The sequence below is a fragment of the Ananas comosus genome, linkage group 3, assembly GCF_001540865.1.
Source record: "Ananas comosus cultivar F153 linkage group 3, ASM154086v1, whole genome shotgun sequence".
Lineage (NCBI taxonomy): Eukaryota > Viridiplantae > Streptophyta > Magnoliopsida > Poales > Bromeliaceae > Ananas > Ananas comosus.
The window spans coordinates 16,627,254-16,644,697 of NC_033623.1; the positions used below are offsets into that span (position 1 = coordinate 16,627,254).

Here is a 17,444-nt window from a genome sequence, read left to right on the forward strand (position 1 = left end):
AACTTTTTCATAATTTATCATCATCATCATCATCTTCATCAATCATCATCTGAACAAAAAGAAAAGGAAAAAAAGGGATTAAAATAGAAAAGGAAAAACTAAACCCCAGGATTTTTCTTTTTAAGCCGGTCTTCAAGCTCTAAAGCATCCAGCAAAACGCGGGAGGTGAAGGTGGCTGTCGCTGTTCTGCCTGCCTTGTCGCTGGCTGCTGCTGCTGTTGTTGAAACTAGTTCTGCCGTCAATGACGCCCAGGACGTGTCGAAAGTGCTCGATGCTGCAGGGTATGGCGATCGGCCCCTGCTGTTCGAAACCGTAGACCCTCTCCGACTCCTCGAGCAGCGAGACGAAGGCAGGGTGGCTCAGATACCTCACGGGCACGACGAGGCGGCATTGCTCCTCCCCCTCCGGGCCCACCCGTACAGCCACGTGCCCCTTGCGCGGCATGTGCCGGCGCAACCACTCACCTGTCCTCGGAGACCTTGACACCAGCGATAATAATAATAATAATAATAATAATAATAATAATGCAGGAAAAAGGAGAAAAGAAGAAGAGAAACCGATGTTTTCGATTGAAAAGGATTTATTGATGATGAGGACGGATCACAGAGAGAACGGCCAAGGATCGGAGCTATAGATGGTGAGACGGAAGAGGGAGAGGGACGTAGGTTCTGCCATGGGAGAGGAAGGAACAGAAAGAGAGAGATTGTGTTTGGAGGGAAAGGAGAAAGAAGAAGAAGAAACACAAGCCGTGGAAGTTTATATAAAGGAAAAGATTGTACGACGAATAGAGAAAGAAGTTGATCAAATCTTTCTTTATTTATATTTGTATATTTATGCTTAAGATTTGCGGAATCCTTTTCTATTTATGAGAGATTTGCACAATCCTGTAAATCAGATCACTTTGACGCTAAAAATCTGTTATTAATTATTACGACAATATCTTTCCTTTTCTTTGTTATGTTAAAAGATTTTGTTATGAATTTCGATTACGACTATATATATCGTTCCTTGTTTGGAGGAGAACTAGGAAAACTTAAAATTTGTCGAATAATTATCCATTGCATTCACCCGGACAACATTTTTTTTTTTCTTTTCTTCCTAATCTATCATCTCAAAACGTAACTCAGAATACTCTTCTTTTTTTTTTTACCCCTAATCCATCATCTCAAGACGTAACTCACAATACAATTTCAAAACCTGATATTTATGTTAATTTCCAAGTAAAACACTTAAACTAATTCTAAACCAGATTTAAACCCAAATATATCACAGAGAGAAAAAAAAAAAAAAAAAAAAAGGGGGAATATTTAATCAAAAAGCAAAATATGAAGCCTCAGCCGGAGCAGAAAATATACTAGGTAGAGCTCAAATTGTCTTCGTTAGTGTCGTATGGCGAAAGGTCGGCACCCTGCCACGCCCGTAGTCAACTCAACTGTGGGCTGAATTTGAGCTCGAGTCGGACGCACCAAGAGGTCAGAGCCAGAGCGAACTGTTTGTTCACTTTCACCCAATCCGGATACGTGAGGTTCCGCCTCCCCATTTCCTCCGCCGCGGCCACTTCCTAAGTTCCACCTCCACCCTCCGCCTCCTACAACGACAACAACAATGGCCTCCTCTGCTTGTTCTACATCTCTATCTGCTCTCAGATGCTCCCCCTTCGTCCTCGTCCTCCCCTTTCCTCGCCGTCGCCTCCGCGCCGACCCGCTCGCTCAAACCTTTCCTCCTCCTCCTCCTCCTCCTCCTCCTCCTCCTCTTCTCCTCCGCCCTCCTCACTCTCTCCTCCCATCTCCTCCTATACGAGCTTCCTTTTCGGTCGCCGTTGACAATCCCACACATCGAGAGCTCGAAGAAGAGGAGGAGGAGGAGGAGGAGGAGGAGTCCGGGGCGAATCGGCCGTTGGTCGAGCCGTTCTCCGATCCGACGGCTGCGGCGGCGGAGGAGAGGGAGATGAGGTCGCTCCCCTCGCCCGAGCTCGAGGCGATAGAATTAGAGGATCTGCCGGAGCAGTGGCGGAGGTCGAGGATCGCGTGGCTCTGCAAGGAGCTGCCTTCCTACAAGCACTCCACCTTCGTCAGAATCCTCAACGCCCAGCGCAAGTGGATCACCCAGGACGACGCCACCTACATCGTCGTCCACTGCATGCGCATCCGCGAGAACGAAGCCGCTTTCCGGGTGAGTGCGACTTCTCCTCGGACTGGACCTCCTCCCCCCCTCCCTCCCTTGCCCACTACCTGTTCGTTCAATTGCTTCTCTCCTTTTTTTTTTTTTGTTTTAATTTCAAAATGTCATTTTTGGTCGTTTTGCCACCAATTCAATCCGTCCCTCGTTCCCCTATATACTCACTAGACGTTTCTTCTGTTGCTTCCGATTCGACCTTTCCTTTCGCACTTTCTTGCTTCATTTTCTGACTGAGTTGATTAGGAATACTTGGTTGAACTTTTGCTATGCTGGATGCTGTGAATGCTTGCCTCTTCTTTCCTTTTCTTCAATAAGGCTGGAGATGAAAGATAAAGCCATTTACTATTCAGCTGTCTGAGTAGATGGCTGGTTGGTTTCAGGTGTACAAATGGATGGCTCAGCAGCACTGGTACCATTTTAGTTTTGCCCTTGCTACGAAGCTGGCCGATTACCTGGGGAAGGACCGGAAATTCGCAAAATGCCGAGAAATGTTCGATTCAATAATCAACCAGGGCCGCGTCCCCAACGAATCCACATTTCATATCCTGACTGTTGCTTATCTTAGCGCCCCAGTCGACGGCTGCCTTGAAGAAGCGTGCTCGATTTACAATCAGATGATCCAGTTGGGTGGCTACAGCCCACGACTTAGTTTGCATAACTCTCTGTTCCGAGCACTCGTAAGCAAGACGGGAGGGACATCGAAGCACTATCTCAAACAAGCCGAATTCATATACCATAATCTTGAAACCTCTGATCTCGAGATAAATAAGGATATATATGCTGGTTTGATTTGGCTCCATAGTTATCAAGATGAGATTGATATAGAGAGACTAAGCGCTCTTAGAGAAGAGATGAGGCAGGCCGGCATCCAGGAGAGCAGAGATGTGCTTGTTTCCACCATGAGGGCTTTCTCCAAATTAGGAGATGTGGACGAGACAGAGAAAGCATGGCTGGAACTACTTCGGATTGGTTGTGATATTCCTTCGCAGGCTTTTGCTTGTCGAATGGAGCTCTATTCTAAGGCTGGAGACCCGGTGAAATCACTGGAAATATTCAATACAATGAAGGAGCAAGAGATACCTTTGACTATTGCAGCTTACCATAAGATAATCCAGATTATGTCCGAAGCTCGGGAGATTGAAACTGCAGAAAGCCTAATGGACGAATTCACTGAAAGCAGTATGAAGCATCTCATCCCCGCCTTTCTCGACTTGATGTATATGTATTTTGATTTGGGCATGCATGAGAAACTGGAATCAACGTTCTTGAAGTGCCTGGCACGATGCCGACCAAATCGAGTCGTTTATAACATTTATTTGGAATCTTTAGTAAGAGTTGGCAACATTGAGAAGGCTGAGGAGATATTCAATGAAATGCACTCCAATGGGACGATTGGTTCTAATGCTAAGTCGTGCAACATTATTTTAGAAGGGTATCTTGCTGCAGGAGAATATGCTAAGGCTGAGAAAATTTATGATATGATGCGGCAGAAGAAGTACGACATCCAGCCCGATTCTTTGGAAAAGCTTCAAAACGGTCTCATCCTTAATAGGAAGGTGGTTAAGAAGACGGTTAGCATGAAGCTGGACCAAGAACAGCGTGAGATTTTGATCGGTTTGCTTCTTGGTGGTGTACAGATAGAATCCGATGAGAAGAGAAGGAACCATGTTATCCACTTTGAGTTTCGTGAAGATTCGGATGCCCATTCTGTGTTAAAAATGCACATCCATGAACGGTTCTATGAATGGTTGACTTCGTCGAGTAGGTTAGTAAATGATGGTAGTGAAATACCTCATAAGTTTTCCACTATTGCACACTCCTACTTTGGATTCTTTGCAGACCAGTTCTGGCTTAACGGGCGACCGGTTATACCCAAGCTTATTCATAGATGGTTATCGCCGCGAGTTCTGGCTTACTGGTACATGTATGGGGGTTTAAGACTCTTATCAGGTGATATCGTGCTCAAGCTTAAGGGTGACAAATTCGAAGATGTTGAAAGGATTGTCAAGTCATTGCAAGCAAAGTCCATAGCCTGTAAAGTCAAGAGAAAGGGTAGAGTGTTTTGGATAGGTTTCCAAGGGGCCAATGCAGACTGTTTCTGGAAATTGATAGAACCTTACATCTTGGACAATGTTAAAGAGGCAATGACACAGGATAATAGTGAGTCAAGTGAGGAAGAAGGGCAGTTCGGTGGTTCTAGTATAGAGTCAGATTGTGAAGGACGGAAGTCTATCGAGGAGCTACTAACAAAATATTGAAGGAGGATCAACACACTCGAATAAGATTTCAAAATGAATTTTTAGCTTTGTGGCATAGAAGTTACATCCCTCAATGGTGCATAGTTGTTTCTGGACACAGAATTCCCAGTGTTAGATTGGGGCTATCCTGGGACCAGGAGTTCCCTATTCTTAATAATAATATTCAAACCGACTTGTACTTGCTAGATATCCGGCTATGTGAACTCTTGTATTGTAAATTAAAATCGTTCGTCTGAATTTTGTTTTTTGTATTAGTTACTTTCGTTGTCAGTTAAATGCATTGTCGGTCTTCAAACTCTCAACAAAAGTTTCACTTTGATTCTCTATTCTTTTCAAATAAACCCAATGCACCTTGACTTTTATAAACGAATCAAGTTGTTCCGCTCAGCTACATTCTGACAACTCCACTAGAGTAATCTGTTAATATCAGTTCTCCTGGTATCTAGTTGATCTTCCAATACACAATTGATATAGAATCTTCTGAAATAAAAACTTATGCAACTGCAGAAACTTATTCATTCTGCTCCAAAGACATAGATTCTTGTATAACTTTCCACATACGAACCCATACCGATACTATTCTAAAGCTTTAAATGCTGAATTTCAGGTTTGTATTTCCTATTGGTGTTGGGTCGTAGTTTTTCTTTTAGTGCCAATCTGGGCACCCTATCAGAAGCCTAATGAACAGCCTGACCTCATGCATCACTGCCGACATACTGATGGCAAGACATTAGACATTACAATTTTAAAGTACCGAAAAACAACAAACATAAATATTCGCCACAGATCTATTTCCTCAGCTGATTGCACAAAGTGTCTGCACCTGTCGTTTTAGCAGTATATACCTTACATGTCATTTATCTGGCAAATACATATTGATCTGATGTTTTGGTTTTCAGCATGTTTCATGAATAAAGATGTGGATAAATGGCCGGATAACACAGTTTATGAACTCTATAAATTATATTAAATCAATCTGTATCTATGTAATGTAACACGAGAAAATAGAGAGATCCATACAAACTAACCAGAAAAGGGTACTGCATAGAAACAGCACCTTCATTTCTTATTTCATTTCTTCATTATAGATTATCTTGCAAGAGTTTATTCAACAGAGTGGTCAAGAGCGCGTCCCTCTTCTCCGCCCGCATCTCCTCTCTAATCCTCCTCTGCTCCTCCCTCTCCCTCCATGCTTGTTCCATCATCAGTCTTTCTCTCTCCAGTTTCTCCATGGACTGCCGCCACTCCTGCTCGAACAAAAGCCGCTCGTGAGCCCTCCGTTCCATCATCTCCCGCCACTGCACGTCCATCCTCTGCTGCTGTTGCAGAAAGCCCTGCAGCAGATCATGGATGCTGTTGCTTGTAGAAGAAGTCGCGCCTTTTGGTTTATCCCTTTCAGCTTTTCTCTTTCTGCTTGTTGCAGGGCGTTCGTCACCACTGTCTCCTTCTTCTTCCTCCTCTTCATCATTGTCTTCATCAGATAGTTCATCGGAGGATCTGTCGCCGCCAGACCTCTTGGGTTTCTTCTTCAGAGTAGAAGAGGGACCTCCAGGGTGTTCAGATTCGAGAAGCTGGCGCTGCATGTTTCTGGCACGCTCAGTGAAGACCGCATGGAGCTCTTCAAAGAAGGGGCATTGCCTGCCGTTCTCTGGATCAGATGTCTCCTTTCCCTAATGAGAGAGAAAGGAATAATAAGGTGCATGTTCCACCATGAAAAGATCAACATATTTTCTGAACAGTAATGTATTGTCATTTCAGGGTTTGAATACGATAAAATCATCATCTGAGCGGAGATGTAAGAAAAATGCAGAGAGAAATTAACTCAGATGAAGCGCCAAGGATTCAGGACCTATTGCAAGATCTTACTTATTTCACTTTGAACAAAGCAGCAGTTAACTATGGAATTTTGAAATGGCAAGGTTTTTGCACCTAGAGGAATGGCCGGTTGAACTGGGTGACATGTCGACAGGCCAAGCAGCCGATGTGAGAAATTAACGAATCCACCAACCATCGCAATAGTAATTTTGCCTGAGAGGTAACAAAGGAATTCGGAGGAACATTATGGCAATTTGATCCAGCTCTTCATTTGTGTTTGCAAATAAACTACTAGTCACATCGTATGTGGGATTCGCAGTTCAAACCTTCCTTCATCCAATCTTGTTTCCTATTTGAAATTTAGTCTACCTTGTGAGAGCATTATATGAAACAGGGGGACGGGTGTGTATAATTTGAATGAGCACAAATCAATTAAACTACAATAGCAGGGGCAGCGATGACCGTCACAGATCATTAGGAAGCAAGACAAAGTAGGAAAGTAAGAGGGTGGGGAAAAGAAAAGAAAAGAAAAGAACCTAAAAGCCCTAAAACACACACAACTAACTGGCTAATTAACGACTACGGGTTAATAAGATTTAGGATAGGATAGGATAGTATAGAGTATAGACGAAGGGCGGCGCAAAAAGAGTAGTAGTGGTGGTAGATCATGGAACCTTGTAGCGGTTGACGAGGTTCTTCCACTTGCACTTGCACTGGTCGGGGGTGCGGCGGTAGCCCCTGTCCCGCATGCGGGAGGCCACCGCCTCCCACAGCGTCTTGTTGCGCTTCGACGCCGAGAAGTGGCGCTCCAGCTCCCCCCTTATCCCGATCAGCTCCCTCGTCTCCTGCGGGCCCCACTGCGGCACCCTCTCCTCCCTCCCCCTCCCTCCCCCTCCCCCGAGCATCATCTCCGCGATTCAGATTTGAAACCCTAATCTCGTGCCTTCGCCGAGTTCGGGGGGAAGAAGAAGAGGAGGAAGCTTGCCGCAGCTTCTCTCTTTCTTTCTTTCTTGTCGGATTGAATGAATTGGGGGGAGGGGGAGGAAAGGAAGGAGATGTACGCAGTAATTAATCAGAGTTGATAGGTTTTTCTTTCTTCCTTTTCCTCTGCTTTCTCTTCTTCGTTTTCCATTCGTTCACACTTCCCAGTTGTCTGAGTTTTCGGACAAACGGCCATACCCCCCTTCTAGTTCTCACAGGTAAATGAATCGGAAGATTTGCGCGTCGACCCCTAAAATGTACTATATTATCACTTTACTCATTAAATAAATAAAAATACTTTTATGGCATCTGTTTTCAGAGTTTGAATTTGGGGATATCCTAAGATGGCTGGACGTTGGAGATTTTCTTTAATCAAAATTTATTAATGTCTGAATGATAATATATACTGGGACTAATGATTGAAAATGTTTTATTATTTATTTTTACTATCATATGATCATTAGGTCCTAACAATAATTTATGAACTCGAAGGCAGATCAGTTTATATTATATTATCTTATTTTTAAATAATAATTATTTTAATTTTAAATTTCTTTTAACTCTTGATGATAACTTCTATTTGGGCCAAAATGTATTTACGTCATTTTGAATCTATTTACTTTTTATTGCAGCTGGACTAAACCACCACAAATTAAATCGTTTTACTTTTTATTACTTTTTAATTTTGAAAACTTCTGTTTCAGTCTCGCTATCTCTCACATACAGATACACACAAAATACTTAATGAAACTTATGTTTTCTCTGCTACATTTGCCTCCTAATATATATTTTATATTTTATATATATAGAGTTCGGCTAAGATACTTCCAGCACTTTGTGCTACCAAGATTTCTATCATTAAATCTATCATTTTGACTAATTCCACTATTTAGATCATGCTATTCCATCAACCACCTACTAACCCGAGGCGTACCACTATTATAACTCTATAAATCTTCATTCAAAAGCCGAAAACCTATGTATTATTAGAAACATTTTACCCGCTGTTCAAAACCTTGATTACTAATAATCTTTGGATCAAACACTATTCCACCTACCACCACCTACCACCATCACCTATCATCATCATCTCAACCCTATATTTCTCCATCCAATTACTTAAAACTCAAAATAATCCTAACCACTTTCACCCACTATTCAATTACAAATCTTTATATTATCAAAATAATATTATATAATAATAAGGTATAAAGACAAAATATTAATAACGTGCAGAACCACTTGACAAAAATTCATACCAATAAAACTATAAAAGAGCCGCACTAATTAATTGAAAGGTAATATTTCTCCAAAAAATGAAAGGCGAAATAAAAATTCCTAGAAACTCAGTAGAGAGGGGCCAAGGAATCTCTTATACGAGTAGCATTTTTGTTTAATTATACAACAGTCAAGTTTATATATTCTAACAAAAATTTAAATTTAGAGTCATATTACGATTCAATCAATCTAAAGTATTTAAGCCTTCTCACTCAGTACAATAACACGATTTTTTATTTATCCTTATATATAAACTGCTTGAGAAGAAAAGCCAAACAGCACAACGCTAGCTAGCTGCTACTGAAGACTCCAGACAACATGTAATTAGAGATTATATATATCCAACCCTATATCGGGCAGGAAATAACTCCAGATACTTACAACAGCGAAAAAGCAAAGACATACGTTATTTATACCATCGATGGTATAGCAACTTAAAACTGAGCAACTAATTTAAGGCATGAAAAACGGCCATATATATATATATATATATAGAGAGAGAGAGAGAGAGAGAGAGAGAGAGAGAGAGAGAGAGAGAGAGAGGATGGAAGAGAATTAAACCAGACCCACGCATGCGCGAACAACCTACTATACCGACGCAAACTAAACAGTAGTACGTACGTAGCAGCGCCAAAACCAGACGATCGAGTAAAAAGAATTAATCGATATCCCAATCAAAAGAGGTACGGTCGACCCCCGTAGCTAGTCTCATCATAGCAGCGAGCAGTCCGTGGGAGCAAACGTGATGGTCCTCTCGACCAGATCATACCCGATATGGAAGTTCTGCTGGGCAATGTTGCCAAAGATGGCGAATGTGATGCTGCCGGTGACCGGTATCATCGCGAGGCAGACGGTGCCCTCGTCCAACTGCAGAAAGGCGTTCCCCGCGGGCAGCTTCACGGGCGCCGTCCCGAAATGGAACGTCACATCTGGGAACTCAAAGTGCCGCGGCGCCTTGTGGACGTCGAAGCAGAGAGTGAAGGTCCCCTGCGGGTCGTCCACGCGCGGCAGGCTGATGGAGCTCTCCAGCTGGCGGGACAGAGACTTCAGCGCCGCCGGAGCGAGCAAGGTCAGCGTCGTGCCGGAGTCCACGATGATGTTCCCCTGCTCGATCGGCAGGTCGACGCCGTCCACGGATATGCCATCGAGGGTCACGACGTAGAAGGTGCCCGACAGGGCCGGCACGAGCGGCGTCGACACGGCGTTCTTGCCGGACACGACGGCGTCGGCGCCGAAGCGGAGCTGGCTTGAGGAGTGGTTGGCCCCTGCGGAGACGAGGCAGTAGGAGAATCTGCCGTCGATGGAGGAGCCCAGCTGCGAGACGAGGGAGAGCGGGCCCCCGCCGAGCCCGACGATGCCGCCCGAGTGGCCATCAAACAGGCCTTCCGAATCGTCCGAGCACCCGAAGGAGATGCTGGGGACCCGCACGCTGCTCCCGCCGTCCGCCGCCGCGCGGAAGGTGAAGGTCTCGGTCGCGAGGGTGCCGCTGGTCTGCGAGCCGTCGCCGTATGAGGCCACGTACGTGCACGAGTCGTTGTCGCCGCAGGCGGTGCCGGGGAGGGCGGCGCAGGGGTCGGAGTCGCAGGAGAGGGAGCGGAAGGTGGAGGAGGCGGAGGGGTCGAAGTGCGGGGCGTCGCTGGGGAAGCAGGAGGTGCAGGGCTCGCAGTTGGACCAGATGAGGTCGCTGCCGGTGTCGGCGATGGTCAGGATCCTCTTCGGCGGCGTGCCCACGTTGATCGCCATCAGGTACTCCGCCGTGCTGCGCTTCAGCTCCGACTCGAGCGACCTCCCCTCCGACCGCGCCAGCGTGCGGTGGAGGAGCTCGGCGCGCGCGCGGGAGCGGCGAGCGGCGGCGCGGAGGCGGTTCGAGTGCGTCTGCGAGTGGTTGTACAGAGGGGACTTGGGGGAGTCGCGGTGGATGAGCTCCACGGTGAAGCCCTTAGAGGAGGCGCCGGCGGCGCTGGGGAGGCCGAACAACAATGCCGGAGAGAGAATGAGGAGGCCAAAGAGAGACAATTCAGAGACCAGAGAGAGAGGAGAGGCAGCCATGGGAGGGGTGGGTGTACGCACTTTCGGTTTCCAGTAATAATAATAATATTAATAATAATGAACACGATCGAAGAGACGCACACGTATGAACTCTCTCATGAGATCTAGGGGGAGTATTTATAAGGGGGAGATCAAGGGTGACGCAAACGTACGCGCAGGTGGGGGCGGGGGACGAATTTAGTTAGTTAATTAATTAATTAGAAAAAGGTAACAAAAGTTTAGACAGCGAACGAGGACATACGAGGAATGTATCGGGGAAGGAAGCTCATCATTGGGCATTAATTTAATTTAATTTAATTTAATTAATAGCTGTTTTTGGAAAGCGCGGGAATCAGAATCAGGACATGATTTCCCCAATCCCGTCCAATAACGCCTTATATGGAAATTAAATCACAGAAGACGTGATTAATTCCTTATCAGACACAAATCGAATTCTCTTCTTCTTAATTAATTACATGCCATGTTTTAATTTAGATTCCCTGGCTATTTATTGCCCCACGAGGAGAGATAATCATCATCCTTTAACAAATCAAGGAAAAGTTCAAAACCAGATCTTTTCACCGGAACATTTATTAATTACTCTAAGCACAATATATACACTATGATTTTGACAATTTGTATATATATATATATATATATATAAAGAGTTCGGCTATTATGTTATCAATAGCACCAAACACTCGTGCTATCAAGTTTTTTACTGTTAGATTTACTTCTTTGATCATTTTATCCACTAGATTATATTATTTAACCAACCACCCACTTAATCTTAGGGGCTTACTATTATCCTAACTACGCATCTCTTAATCCAAGGATCAAAAATCTAGTAGCGCTAAAGACTTGTGCTATTAATAATATAATAACCTAGTTCTATATATATTTAAATGCAGTTAAGAAACTATTTATAGTAGTACATATAGTAGTATCAACTATTATTCCACCTTTTAGATCATCACGATTACACTAACCACCTACTAAGCCCTAAGCATTCAATGGTCATAGAATGAATAATATTATAGGATTAATACACTCCTCTTATTATTATATAAGAATGTTACTGTATGTTCTCTAATGATTGTTGCCTATTTAGGATTAAGATGCCACTTGATTCTCAGAGCATACATAACAATTTAATTAATCCACTGTTACTCTTAATGTTTAGTCTAAACCACCGCCTCAAATTACAGTTTTTCTTTTTCTTTTTGTTATTGAATATGATGAGACTATTGGAGTGTTGTAGCCGAAGTAGAGAAGACTATCTAATTTAGCTGAGATCTCTTGACTGAATAACTTGATTGCACAGAAGGAAAAAGAAAAAAGGAAAAAAGAAAAAAAAGAAAGGCTAAATTACAGAAAACCCCTCTGTAATAACCCGCTTTTTCACTTTCCCTCCTGACATTTAAAAACCTACACTTTGCCCCCTTGTAAAATGAAAAATGTGCACTTCACCCCTACCGTTAGGATTCCGTCAGGAATTCTGTTAAAAAATATTTTTTTATACCGAAAATACCCCTCTGCCTCTTCTCTGATGCTTCGCTCCCTCCGGCTCGCCGCTTCGCCGCCTCACCGTCCTCCACTGCTTCGCCCTCGCCCACATCCCTTTCGTCCTCCTCCGCCACCTCGCCTTTGCCCTCGTTGTCCCTGCCTACCTCTCCATCAACACCCATCTTAATATCCTCCCTACTGTCGCCGAAATCGATGGGCGACGACAGTGTAGGAGGAGAAGGGGAGCAAGTGGAGAAGAAATTGGAGAGGAATCGTGGCCGATTGAGGTGGAAATAGCGGCGGATCGAAGGGACGACTGAGGAAGCTCAGGAAGAAGACAACAATGGCGAGGGGCAAAATGATCATTTTACACACCGTGACCCCCCTGTGAACATTTTTCATTTTATAAGGGGGCAAAATATAGATTTTTAAATGTCAGGAGAAAAAAGTGAAAAAGCGGATTATTACAGGAGAGTTTTCTATAATTTAGCCAAAAAGAAAAAAGAAGCTACGTACCCGCCTATAGTAATCGAGAACTATTATGGAGTGTAGTAACATTTAGAAAAGTGGAGGATTGAGCTGTAACTAGTAAACTGTCAGCCCTTCCCTGGCAGCTGTGAGATTGCATTAGCGTTTTATTTTCCTTCTATTATTTTTATGAAGCATTCGCCGCTCCGCAATCTCACGCTAAATAAATAATAAATAAATAAATAATTATCCACAGGCTTTGCTCCTAATTATTATAGTGCACTATAGTTACCGGCCGGTTGATATACAAATTTCATTGTCAAACATGCATCTGAAAAATTAACCGCCCCAAAATGCTAACTAATAATGCCGTTACGGACGTTGAGATCATTCCAAGAGGCAAGAGCTGGCCAGTGGTTGTTGCCGCTTGCAGATTTGCCATAAAAGCCAGCCGCAAAAAAGACTAAGTGCCTCGGATATAGCACCAGAACTCTCGATTCAGGGGGAACTAACAATCAAGGTTGACGATACCTGGAATGATGCCAACGGCAATGCAGGAAGCAGTTAAGCAGCAGACCCCATCACGGTCCGAAAACTAGCTCCTTCAAGGAAGTCAAGGGTGAACTGTTGCCATGAGCAACAGTATCTCTCCAAAGTATTGTTCCTAGTTTAAAAATGAGACAAAGATCAAGTACTTGCATAGAACAAGAATTTGCAAGGTAAGTTATAAAAGAGGGAATTTGCAGCAGTCTCATTGTCACACCAGAAGCTCTCTCATAATATGTTATCTTAGTCATGCGGCACTCCATTATGAAATTTAAAAGCACATTTACAAACAACAGAATTGAGGGGAAGCAGCAATTTCAACTTCACAATGAACGTGCGGTAATTTTTGACTCCTTACGTCCTTCATGAAAAAACACAAATGATGTTTCAAGTTTCAACAGTGTTATAGATCAAGGCAAAAACAAAAGAACTCTTTTTTAGGACACAGCAAAAGATGGTAACTCAATCTTGCAAATCTAAGCTGAACTGAACCCTACAAAATTTGCAGTAGTAATTGCCTAGATGTATCATTTGAAGGAGATGAATTAAAAGTAGAGTAAAACCTAGCCATAGAAGCAAGCCGACTGTTGTTGCCAAGAAAAATTCCCTGCTAATACTATTGAAGCTGGAGGTAAAGAAAAGTTAAAAGTTAAGTAGAAGTTCAAAGAAACCATATGACCCACAGCATTCAAGACATGCCCAAATAATTTTACCAGTACATGCAGGCCAAGTTACCCCAACCATGAAGAAAGGATGCCCAAGCAGAGCCAGTGAACCTGCCAATGTAAACCAGCACAACTGAATTGCATAAAACAACTGCTTTCATTTACAAGGAATACGCAGCATAAATGGCACTTTTATAGATGGTGATGTCGTGTACATAACTGGGAGGGAGAACAAAGAGAGAGAGAGGAGGGGAAGATGGAAATAGGTCAAGGCCAAGATTTTCTTGCAAGGAATATCGAGTCCAATGGAACAATTATGAAACTTCATCAAAATGCTCATCCTTTGTCCAATAACCACAATAACTAAATTTATGAAAGTTGTAGCATGGTAGAAGTTTACCGTTGGCACGTATTTAAGAAATTAATTAGGGCTATTAAAAGTAGCATTTAGCATTACATTCCGACTTTAGATTAAACTATACATGAAATTTAAAAATTTTCTACCAGTACTGAAATTTTGAATCAAAAGAAACAAAGGATTAAACAGTTAATCATATTCTACTATGATAATCGATAGATTTACGGCGTAAACTGGATAACAGATTTATGAAAATGCATGCTAAGATATAAAGTTGGTTATTCCTATTCCTACTCACAAAATCAGCAGATCATCTTCTTCCACCCAGAAAATACGCTAGCAATTAAACTCTCATAGATAAACATTGCAGACTAAGTACTATACAAAGGTAACATATAAGTAAAATAGAATACCACATCAGGTCTCGAATAAATAAAGCCCGTGGAATCATAAGACCATTTCCGATCATTGCAAGCAACATGGTGAAAGCCGACAAGCCTTTTATGTTATTTGGATTGAGATAATTTGTCCACTGCAGAACAGAACAGGTCATTTGTAAGATCTAATGAAATGATTAGGTCCTTTAATTCTAGAAAAATTAGTTCAAATCGATAGCATACCATTTGTGCAACAGGCATCCACATGAAAAGAAGTGTTGCTGTCCACCCAGATAATGATCGAACAAACCTAGTTCCTTCATCAGAAAGCTTTCCCATCCTAGCCTGCACGTCTTAGAGAGTGTTCAATTGAGAAGCATCCACGCACAAGAAAGCTAACATGATAAAAGACAATAAAACAAAGATAACTACGAGAATAGAACTTTGCTCAAGTGAAACACAGGCGACAACTTCATACTCTGATAACTGAAGTGCCTCACCTGAATCATATTAAAGCTTACAATTATTAAAGTGATGGTCCATATTAATGCTTCGGTCTGAGACAGCTATATGTAATATGTTTACAGTCTCCGTCCCTCATGAAATAGTGAGCACCAAATTTTCTTGCATAACTCTTTAGCTAATTGATCAGAATTTCATAGAAAAATAAAAGGGCCCTGGTGGAATCCTCGATATTGTTTAGCATATATTTATGATTGCATGAAACAGCCTAAAACTCCCACACTTCACAGAGCATGGAAACAGAGAGGTCAAACATTAAAATGGCAGCCCGCGCACGAGAAAGGAATCACACGACACACCATGACAACAGCCACAACCGCGACGGCACTTGAGATAATCCCAGGCAGGATGCTGTTTGGTATGAAGGGAACAAACGTCGACCACATCACCTGCAGTGACATTGCAGATTTAAAACAAGAAGAAGAAGAAGAAACCAAATGAATCAAGCTCACGGATCCGACACTAACGGAATGGAACCTCGGAAAGCTCACCTGAGGGAGCACGGAGAGGCCGCCGACTGTGATGAAGTCCTCCCACAGCAGCCAAACCCTATCGTTTAGCCAAGCAAAGTAGTTGAGGAAGTTCAAGACCAGCCCCGTGGCCACAACCGCAGACGTGGCTACAAACTGTGGCGACGGCATGGCCCCTGCCATCCAGAGCTGCGCGATTACCACGTAGGTCGAGATAACCCCGAGGGTTTGGATGAGGACGGCCTCCGTCTCCCTCTTCTTTGCAAAGTAGGAGAGAAGAGAGAGGTTGCCAAGTAACCCGGTAAGCATTCCCTGCCGCGATTTTGAATTCTTAAATTTTCATACTTAGAAGGGGAACTGAGGTGCTGAAAGAAATTGCACGAGGATAAATCTATAGCGAAATGGTGTTGGAGTTTCGAGGACGAGGAGGAGGAGGAGGGGCACCCACGAGCCATGGGACGGCAAAGAGGGCAGTCTTATTGCCGGAGAGAAGGTTGCGGGCGTTGAGGACGATCTGCGGTAGCTGGAGGAGGAGGAAGGGTACATTGGCCGCGCCGGCGAATTTGGCGGTCATGGAATCCCATTCATGGAACTTGCCGTCGTCCTACAAGAAAATCCGATATTGAGAGAGAGAGAGAGAGAGAGACTCAGAGAGAGAGAGACTCAGAGAGAGAGACTCTGCTTATACCTTGGCGGTGGGGGAGGGGATAGAGTCCGAATCAGAAGCGGCGGCGTAGGAAAGGAGGGAGCGGCGGCGGCGGAGGCGGAGGCGGAGGCCAAGGAAGGGGGAGGAGGAGTTTATGGGTTTAAGGGCTTTGGGGAGGGACGCGAGGGGTTTAAGGAGAGGAAGCCGAGGTGGAGGATGAGGAGCGGAGGAGGAGAGAGGGGCGGGGCGCAGGAAGGGCGGAGGTTGGCGGAGGCAGAGGGACAACGGCGGCGCCACCGCAGTGAGCGCCATCTACTGGTGGCGGCGGTGGAGGTGACGAGGGAGTGAAGAGAGCAGCAACAGTGGCAGAGAGAGCGTGGGCCAAGGAGAAGGAAGAGAGTGAGCGAGCGAGGTGCCGAGGTGGGTTGCGGCTGGAGTTGGAATTGGAGCTGGAGCTGGAGATGGCCACATGGGTGGGATCAATGAACGGAGACGATCGCGAGAGTCACGTGACGCAAATAGCGGATCAGGTCCCCATAGCCCATAGGTGCCCATTGCCCATTGCCCATTGCCCAAGAAGGTGAGCACCGCCACAGCATCAGCATCAGCATCATGGACAGCACTCACCAGTAAGCGCAAAAAGGAAAGTTAGCGAGCAGGCCAATCTAAGCCCCAAGTTGCTTTTGGGCTAGTAGACGGAAGTTGAAAAAAAAATAAAATTTTAAGCTAAATTAAAAAAAAACTTTCTTACAAATATTTATTTTTTATTTTTTATTTTTTTTAATTTTTAAAAATCTATATTTTACTCTCTGATCATTTGGAATTTAGTCTCGCCTCTCCATTGTGGTTCTATCATTATACCATTTATTTCTTACAATTTATATCCAAATTTTTTTTCAAAATTACATAAATATATTAAAATATTTTTTTTTATAAAAGAAGTAAAGATAATTTGATTATTTTATCACTTCTATTAACGCAGCATCTTTCTTAAAGTATTTCTAAAATTTTAGATTAGCAAAATATAGATTTTTAAAAGTTGAAAAAAAAATAAAAAAGATCAGATAAATGGAGATATTAAAATAAATTTAATATTACAGATTATTATGGTAGTTCCAACACGATCACATGATAGGACATCAAAGATATTTTCAAAACTTAAGTTTTAATATATTTTAACAACAAAGATAAAATTATGAATGATCTACACAAAAGAAAACATCTAAACATATAAAAATTAAAATATTTTGAAAAGTAAAATTTGACGCGATGCCTCTATGTTAATAGGAAGTAGTAATCTGGCTCATGAGGTTGCCTTTTTGTGTAACTAGTGATCAGGAGGAGAAGA

At 43.3% G+C, this 17,444-nt stretch overlaps 5 protein-coding genes across 6 annotated transcripts; 1 reads left to right on the forward strand and 4 right to left on the reverse strand.

Moving 5' to 3' along the window:
* Nucleotides 133-444, reverse strand: LOC109707881 (auxin-responsive protein SAUR32-like). Its single transcript, XM_020229406.1, has one exon. The coding sequence runs from the start codon at nt 442-444 to the stop codon at nt 133-135; it is 312 nt and encodes a 103-aa protein (XP_020084995.1).
* Nucleotides 1,399-4,694, forward strand: LOC109707215 (pentatricopeptide repeat-containing protein OTP51, chloroplastic). Its single transcript, XM_020228338.1, has 2 exons — nt 1,399-2,172; nt 2,559-4,694. The coding sequence occupies exons 1-2, from the start codon at nt 1,606-1,608 to the stop codon at nt 4,434-4,436; spliced, it is 2,445 nt and encodes an 814-aa protein (XP_020083927.1). The 5' UTR covers nt 1,399-1,605; the 3' UTR covers nt 4,437-4,694.
* LOC109707220 (trihelix transcription factor GT-3b-like) lies at nt 5,207-7,488 on the reverse strand. Its single transcript, XM_020228354.1, has 2 exons — nt 6,926-7,488; nt 5,207-6,106 (listed from the first exon to the last, which is right to left on the reverse strand). The coding sequence occupies exons 1-2, from the start codon at nt 7,157-7,159 to the stop codon at nt 5,519-5,521; spliced, it is 822 nt and encodes a 273-aa protein (XP_020083943.1). The 5' UTR covers nt 7,160-7,488; the 3' UTR covers nt 5,207-5,518.
* On the reverse strand, nt 9,047-10,559 carry LOC109707882 (aspartic proteinase CDR1-like). Its single transcript, XM_020229407.1, has one exon. The coding sequence runs from the start codon at nt 10,557-10,559 to the stop codon at nt 9,222-9,224; it is 1,338 nt and encodes a 445-aa protein (XP_020084996.1). The 3' UTR covers nt 9,047-9,221.
* Nucleotides 12,631-16,982, reverse strand: LOC109707481 (maltose excess protein 1-like, chloroplastic). 2 transcript variants are annotated; one of them, XM_020228762.1, is made up of 9 exons: nt 16,139-16,970; nt 15,899-16,054; nt 15,472-15,762; nt 15,280-15,369; nt 14,702-14,803; nt 14,495-14,613; nt 13,772-13,834; nt 13,622-13,683; nt 12,631-13,176 (listed from the first exon to the last, which is right to left on the reverse strand). In XM_020228762.1, exons 1-9 carry the CDS (start codon nt 16,406-16,408, stop codon nt 13,094-13,096), a joined length of 1,236 nt encoding a protein of 411 aa, XP_020084351.1. In that variant the 5' UTR covers nt 16,409-16,970; the 3' UTR covers nt 12,631-13,093. The 2 variants fall into 2 exon arrangements, with proteins under 2 accessions (XP_020084351.1, XP_020084352.1); XM_020228763.1 differs by lacking the exons at nt 13,622-13,683; nt 13,772-13,834 and having other exon boundaries at nt 16,139-16,982.

Excerpts from the sequence above, each read along its gene's own strand:
- LOC109707220 (XM_020228354.1), bottom strand. The coding sequence starts at position 7,159 with ATGATGCTCGGGGGAGGGGGAGGGAGGGGGAGGGAGGAGAGGGTGCCG. Across the intron at positions 6,107-6,925 it reads ACCTCGTCAACCGCTACAAG|GGAAAGGAGACATCTGATCC; the intron begins GTTCCATGATCT and ends CTCTCTCATTAG.
- LOC109707215 (XM_020228338.1), top strand. The coding sequence starts at position 1,606 with ATGGCCTCCTCTGCTTGTTCTACATCTCTATCTGCTCTCAGATGCTCC. Across the intron at positions 2,173-2,558 it reads AGAACGAAGCCGCTTTCCGG|GTGTACAAATGGATGGCTCA; the intron begins GTGAGTGCGACT and ends GGTTGGTTTCAG.
- LOC109707881 (XM_020229406.1), bottom strand. The coding sequence starts at position 444 with ATGCCGCGCAAGGGGCACGTGGCTGTACGGGTGGGCCCGGAGGGGGAG.
- LOC109707481 (XM_020228762.1), bottom strand. The coding sequence starts at position 16,408 with ATGGCGCTCACTGCGGTGGCGCCGCCGTTGTCCCTCTGCCTCCGCCAA. Across the intron at positions 14,614-14,701 it reads GGATGCCTGTTGCACAAATG|TGGACAAATTATCTCAATCC; the intron begins GTATGCTATCGA and ends TCTGTTCTGCAG. Across the intron at positions 13,684-13,771 it reads AACTTGGCCTGCATGTACTG|CTTCAATAGTATTAGCAGGG; the intron begins GTAAAATTATTT and ends CTTTACCTCCAG.
- LOC109707882 (XM_020229407.1), bottom strand. The coding sequence starts at position 10,559 with ATGGCTGCCTCTCCTCTCTCTCTGGTCTCTGAATTGTCTCTCTTTGGC.